Source organism: Carlito syrichta, unplaced genomic scaffold, assembly GCF_000164805.1.
Source record: "Carlito syrichta isolate Samal-C Ts95f unplaced genomic scaffold, Tarsius_syrichta-2.0.1 Scaffold309483, whole genome shotgun sequence".
In the NCBI taxonomy this organism is placed as follows: Eukaryota; Metazoa; Chordata; class Mammalia; order Primates; family Tarsiidae; genus Carlito; species Carlito syrichta.
This window is the reverse complement of record NW_007253579.1, coordinates 564,056-571,039: the sequence shown is the minus strand read 5'-3', so window position 1 is coordinate 571,039 and position 6,984 is coordinate 564,056. Positions and strand designations below refer to the sequence as shown.

Below are 6,984 nucleotides of genomic sequence, written 5' to 3'. Positions count from 1 at the left end.
CTATATATTTCTCATGTATACGGTTGTTTCTGAAAGAAAAAAAGTGCATAGTTATATTTTAGTAATTGTCATGAAATATTATACATAGTAGACAAGAAGGTGAAAACTTGCCCAGCATCAAATACGATTTTTCATATTTGATCTCGAGATCTCAAGCCTATTACTTTTATAAGCTTGTTGAGGTATATTATTTTGCCTTTTTGTATTTCATTCATACAGATTCTCAGCACAGGCCTAAAATTTGAATTTGAATTGTAAACCCAAGCGCCTATAACTTAAATAGATGTATTTTCCCCAGCCTCTTCTGAAACAATCTCCCTGGAGCAACCATCAGAGCAGTGGCTGGGGTACTGGAAGTATGTCCTGGGGAGCAATGCATGGCAGAGATCATCGCAGAACTGGAAACATGGGAATTCCAGGAACTATGAATCAGATATCTCCATTGAAGAAACCGTTTTCTGGTAATGTCATAGCACCACCGAAATTTACTCGCTCTACTCCATCACTGACTCCAAAATCTTGGATTGAAGATAATGTGTTCAGAACAGACAACAATAGTAATACACTCTTACCCTTACAGGTAAGAATGGTATGTAAATAGCCTTATTTCTAATGTTAATCTTTCAAAATAGGATGTTTTTGAATGGAAGTTTTTTTGAATAGGGTGGTGGTGGTGGTAGTAGTAGCAGTAGTATGGTAAAACTAACAGATTTTTTAAAAACAGTGTTCTCATTTTTAAGCATATAACTTAATAAAGGGTAAAATGTCTGTACAGGGAAAAACAGAATGTAAAACATTCTCTGAACACGAAATGAAAATTAAACTTAGTAAAATGTAGAAAAACCTGTTGTATATTTTTAATACCTGTGAAAGCTTTTAATTGACAGCTTTTAAGAGTGCTTTAATTTATTAATCTTTAATAGGCCACCAAAATTTATTTCTTCTATAATAGAGCTAAGCTAAAATGTTGAATAGTTGTAATTATTCAAAGATTTGACTATGATTGGCCATATATATATTAGAATATACTTAGTACAGCTGTGATTATGGCAAAATAGTATTAGGGCTTTTTGCATCTAATTTAAATTTGTCTTCACTGATGCAGTGATTTTTTTTTTCCCCTAAATGTGGCCCCGTAGTTTTGATGACTAGACTTTTTTTTCAAGCCTTTGAATATTTTGTTGAATATTTTGTTGAAGTTCCCTTATGACTGTTTCAAGTGAGATTCTTTTTCCCCCCTAAAACCTTTAAAGGATGGAATGAAGATTTAAGATAGAAAGAACTTTGATTGTTTTTTGTTTTCTTTCTTTCTTTTTTGGGTGGGTATGGGGAAGAAAACTGCTCATTTCTGATGAAAACTTCTATGCTATTGAAGGTGAGATCTAGTTTGCAGTTGCCAGCTTGGGGCTCAGATTCACTCCAAGATAGTTGGTGCACTGCAGCCGGAACATCCAGAATAGACCAGGTAGGCTGCACAGTGTATGTTTTTCAGGATTTTGACTAGGAGTTTAGTCTTTATATTATGAGTAGGATTTATTGTTTCAGTTATATCTATTTAAGCATATGTTAAAGGGCATTGAAACAATTTATATTTTAAGGATCACTTGATTTAAACTATTTAAAAATTTTCATTTTCAAATTTTAAAGTAATTTATAATTATTTTATGTTTCTAAAACATAACTTTTTTTTGGAAACAGGAATTAATGATATACACAAGAGCACCTGACTTTAAACATCAGTCAAACTAAACAGATTTTATCTTCTTTCAGAATTATATGCAATTAGATACAAAATCATAACTTAACATCCTGCTTTATTTATCAATGTTTTACAGAACTTTACGTTTTCATCATGAAGTCTGCTACATTTGTTTTGAGATATATTTATTAAAAAGTCCTTAGTTCAGTTTTTTTCACTTTTATAAAAAAAAAACTTTATAGCACAGTATTTCTTTATTCTAAATTGTGTTACTCCTTATACCCCTGTCTGCTTCCAAATTATCAGTTTCTTTGGAGAAACCCATAGTTTAAAAACTGGGAGTTAGTCTTAATCAAATTACTTTCAAGTCCTTTGTGGTTACAAAGCATTATCTTTCTTCCTACAGACTGAATTTGAATGTAAATACTGGGTACCAGATGATGAGAGGATTATTACAGGATATAGAAAACTCGGTCGTTAGATATGAGAATTCTTTCTTACAGAACTCAAGTTTGAATAAGCATAAATAGACTTGGTATTGTGTGAATTATATGAGTGGAGCTATGTTATCCTAAGACTCTTCTTTGGTTAATTTATCAATATATGAGATGTTTTTATAAGTAAGGACTGAATAAGCAGATTAATAATACATTTGTAAATGATATTCTACTCTAGAGGGTTAGTACTAACTTTGATAATCAACTTAGCAGTTGTTTTAGACAAGTCCTGCTTGTTTTCCAAACTAGTCACGCCAGGGTTTTCACTTAGAAATAGTAGTTATTAAATTTACTGTCTTGATAAATTAAGTTAGCTATCTATGTTCACTCTCTACTCTGGCCCAGTTAAGCCACGTTAGTGACATTTTTATGGTAGCACTTTTATATTGCTCAAATTCAATGCATACATGTCTAGGACTTGGTTATGCTAGAAGAGGAAAATTGTTATAGTTTTGAAGGTGGCGAGGGAAATATTTTCATAGTGGAAGGGGCATAATTATTCTAAATATTTGTGCTGAAGCTGCAATACAATACATATATAAAAGAGATACATATCCATGGACAAGAAAGAAGACAAATGAACTGGCATAAAAGGTCAATGGGAGCAGAGGCAGATATTGAGAAATTCAGTTATTGAGATGGTTTCTGTCAGTGGAATGCTTAGAGAGTCATCAGAGGTGATAGGGAAAGGGACACTTTCAACCTGGGGCTGCCACCAGACAAGGACTCCAGCCCTCCCACTTAGACTTCAGTCACTCAGCTTTTGGGGTTTTAGGGAAATTCATTTTAGAAAAAAGGATTTTGGTGCTTGAATATAAATGTATTTAGTAAGCTGCTGATTTACTGGCATTCCCAGCGAACCCTTGAGCAGGAAGTGTGACATGATGATGTGAAAGACAGTGGTGAGAAAAAGTGGAAAGTGAAAGGAACTGGCAGGAAAGGAGGTTTGAAACTTGGATCTTTCCCCTATTTCTGTTACAATCTATATGGCTTTAAATTACACAGTTATGGACTTTCATCCCTTTGGGTTATAGTTTCATGTCCTGTATGACGAGGACCTTGAAGTAGGTCATGTAAGGCCTTTTCAGCCAGCTCTTCTTGTACTTTGATCTGTTTTGGCCATTTCTTTTCCTCCCTTCCTGCGCCTCCACCCCCTTGCCTTCATTTTTAGTCTACAAGCCTCTTGGTTTCTTTCAGGGAGGGGTCTAAGGCAGTGGAGGGTAGTATATGACCTTCTAACTAGACTTAAAAGCAATATCATCTCCTTTAAGTGTACCCTAAGGGTACTTATGCATAATTTGTTCTGTGTTTCCATCTTTCCATAAAAGGTTGAGGTATTTGAAGTTGAGGCTCTTAAAAACATAGCAGCAGTTACAAACTGGAATTGATCTCTTTAAACATTTGATGGATTATCCTAATCGTTTAAATATCTCAAGAGATAATTTTTATTTCTGGCTTTTGTCATCACATACAGCATTGTAATACTAGTAAATTTTTGTTAACAAGTACATTATTTTAAAACACTTAACTTTTTATCTCCATTAGGCTCAAACTGATTAGGCTTAGAGTACACTAACTTCTAGAACTGAAGTCTTAATTCTTATACCTGGATACTTCAGGTTACCTATATCAAGAGCTGAACATGTAATTGAATTCAATAAATAGGAAAGATAGCGTTTCATAGGTCGATTTTATTTCTGTTGTATGTAAAAGTTTATGGGTTAGAATTTTTTATTTTAAATAAGTTTTAATGGAAAAGCTTCACATTTAAAACTCATTAAAAGCAAATCTAAATTGTTATGCACATTTCTGACTTTAACATGATTACTAGATATCTCTATGAATTTCTTTAAGGCCAATAGTTATTTTTAAATGCTACTAGCTAGTTGCCCTTGCAAGAAATCATACCCAAGTGTGAATTCTAAATTATCTTAAATCGGAATTTTCACCTGGGTCCAGGTTTAAATTTGAAGCTTCTCCAATTTAAACCACAGAGTAATATTTTTGTAACTAAGGTTATTATTACAAGTTTATGTATGACATATCAGTTCACTGTAAACAAAGTAATATCATGCAGTGGTAATTCAGTGTATGAAGCCTATAAATACCTATCAGTATGTTTCCTACCTGGGGGATTATCAGTATATTTAGCTCCAGATTTTTCCTCTTACAAAAGTTTATGCCTGCAGTGCTTAAGCCTAACTACCTTGAATTAATTGAATGTGTTTTCTACCAGTCTTTAATTTTCAGGCTGTTATGATAATATGACAAATAATGATTTTGGAGAGCTCTCTCAGAAAAATATGTTATTTGAGTCTTTATTCACCTTACACATACACACACAAAAGCAGTATGCAGTAGTAGACTAAGGCCAATTTTGTATCTAACAAAGCATTTTTTAAGTTGTGGTTTTTAAACCAGAGACATTGGTAATCATAATACTGTTTATGTACCCACTTAAAATGAAAGAAAATTGGCTTTTGTGTACATGCTTTGGTAATAATGCTTTCTTTTTGTTTTCTATCCTGTGTTCAGTTCTTTAATTGTATTTGACATGTTTTTTATTTGTCTTTCCATTTTCTTTAATTATTTTGGGCACTAGAATAGCTTTGACCACTTTTGGCCTTTTAAAATTTTTGAAAAATTGTTTTCTGAGAATGACAAACACTGTTGTAGCACTGTATTGAGGTTCAGAATAAATAAAGGAAAATCAAGAAATCTATGGCTATTCTGTATGAGTTAGTGTTTGAATTACCCTTGGTATATGAGAAAAAATACTATTTGCCTTTAGGAAGATCGGAGTTGATTTGAGAATTAGGAGCATGTATGTGGACCAATTAGAGAGTGATATGTGAGATTATGAGATTGCTACATTATATAGTAAAGCAGAACAGCTAATTCAGTGTGGTGCAATAACATTATATAATCAGGAATGTATAATCAATATTTACTTAAAATTGGTTTCAATATTAGCACTACTTTTGTTTTAAAGTAAAAATTAGAGAACTAAACACAAACATTCAAAGTACAGTAAAATCTCATCTTTCTACTTAGGCAGAAGAATACAAGTTCAAGCATCTGATATATCATAAAAAAGGAGGATCTAGAAGTTTTTCTATAAGCTCCTTTTTCTTTGGGAAAAATACTTCATTTTCAAGAGGGATAGGTTCTACTTGACAACTTCTTTTGAAATAAAACAGAATTTTTAAATATATCACAGCAAAAAAAACCCTTCAAAAAGTTCCCTCATAATTAAGTTTGAGTTCCTTTTTCATACTAATTCTAATAATGTACATTGACTGCCTTAGTTGTTTTTCAGTGTTTATAACCTTTCCTGTGTCGTCATCTTTTAAGATTGGGATTACTCAGTTTTTTTCCGTGCTTTTCAACCTTTCTGAGATTTTATTGAAGCTCCCATAAGTGTTTTTGGCAAATATCTGAGTTTAAGAAAAACTATTAAATACATATTAGAATATAAGAAATTATAACTTTTCCACCAATGTTTTCTAATAATTTTTTTCCCTGTTTGTCATTGTGTGATACTGGAAGCCCATTTAGTTGGTTATTTGCCAGATAGTTTTCATATTTTAAAATAGATTGGGCCTAAACTTTTTCCCATAGAAATTCTTATTTTTGTGAAATATCTTGGTGTTTTCAGATAACTGTGTAATAATAAATGTAAGTTACGCTGCTATGGCTTTTCATAGTTTTTAATGCTAATCAGAATTGGTATATTCATGATCACTTTAAAATTGCCTTAGGACTTTTATTTAGTTTTTTTATCGGTGGCAGTTTATATGAACACAGTTTTTCTTAGTATCCTTATTTCAGAAGGATGCTATAACCTGATTTGTTTCTGTTTTTTTAGAAGTCAAATTTTAATTTCCACAATTTGTTTAATGGAATTATCTGTATGTTTTGCACCTGAGCCTATAGGTTTCATTAAATTCAGAGAGCGATTTTCGGATGTCATGTGTTCTTTGCTTGCTCAAGGCTGTTTTATGTTTGCTGCTTAAAAAATCACATGAGGTGCAGCTGATGCTTAACAAAGTATAACGAATCTAATAGTTTTAAAATAGCTTTGCTGTTTTATTTCCTAAAGGAATTTATGATCGTATACTTGACAGAAAAAGGAAAATGAGGGACCCTATAAGTAAGCATCTCACTGATTTAATTGAATATAGACATTCAATATAGATTTATTAATACATGCAGTTTTTAAAAATAACAACTCAGAGTTCATTATATAGCAGTCATTGATATTTATTGAATAGCTTGCTTAAGGATTTTCCCTTTCATACCTTAAATACTGTTCATGATTCATTCGGTAATTTTACTGTACTCTAAAGCAAGATCACACTCCTTGCAGTGAAGATGGAGGGTATGTTCTCCAACACCCCTAGAAAAATGAAGTTACTTGGGAAATATTGTTTGGATGATTTAATAGTTACCATTAGTTAAAATCATAGGTTGACTGTCATAGGATAATTCTGTTCAGAATCATCAGTCTGAAGAGATAGCCCTGAACTTCAGTATAATTTCTTTGTGAAGATTTAGGGTAAGTTGGATATAAAGTACTTTAAAGTATTTATAATATGCTCTTAGAAACCTGCATGATACAAGATACCTTCTGAGGTTATTTGCCTAATTATATGAACATTAATTTCTGTCATGACAGCTTACATTTTATAATTCTGTGTTTTTTTTGTTTTTGTTTTTGTTTTTTTTTGGAGTTGGAGTCTCACTCTGTCGCCCAGACTGGAGTGCAGTGGCCGCTCCCAGCCACTG

At 32.3% G+C, this 6,984-nt stretch overlaps 1 protein-coding gene across 6 annotated transcripts in view; it reads left to right on the top strand.

Annotated features, from left to right (window-relative positions):
- The first annotated feature begins 300 nt into the window (after window positions 1–300).
- The window catches only part of CPEB2 (cytoplasmic polyadenylation element binding protein 2), a 76,690-nt gene continuing 70,006 nt past the window's right edge, over window positions 301–6,984 (top strand). For 4 of the 6 annotated variants that reach the window (XM_021717244.1, XM_021717243.1, XM_021717246.1 and 1 more), the window contains exon 1: window positions 301–580. In XM_021717244.1, coding sequence (XP_021572919.1) covers window positions 359–580 — 222 coding nt within the window. In that variant the 5' untranslated portion in view covers window positions 301–358. Of the gene's footprint in view, window positions 581–1,375; window positions 1,466–6,984 lie in introns of all 6 variants that reach the window. The other 2 variants (XM_021717245.1, XM_008067350.1) reach the window with 1 other exon arrangement.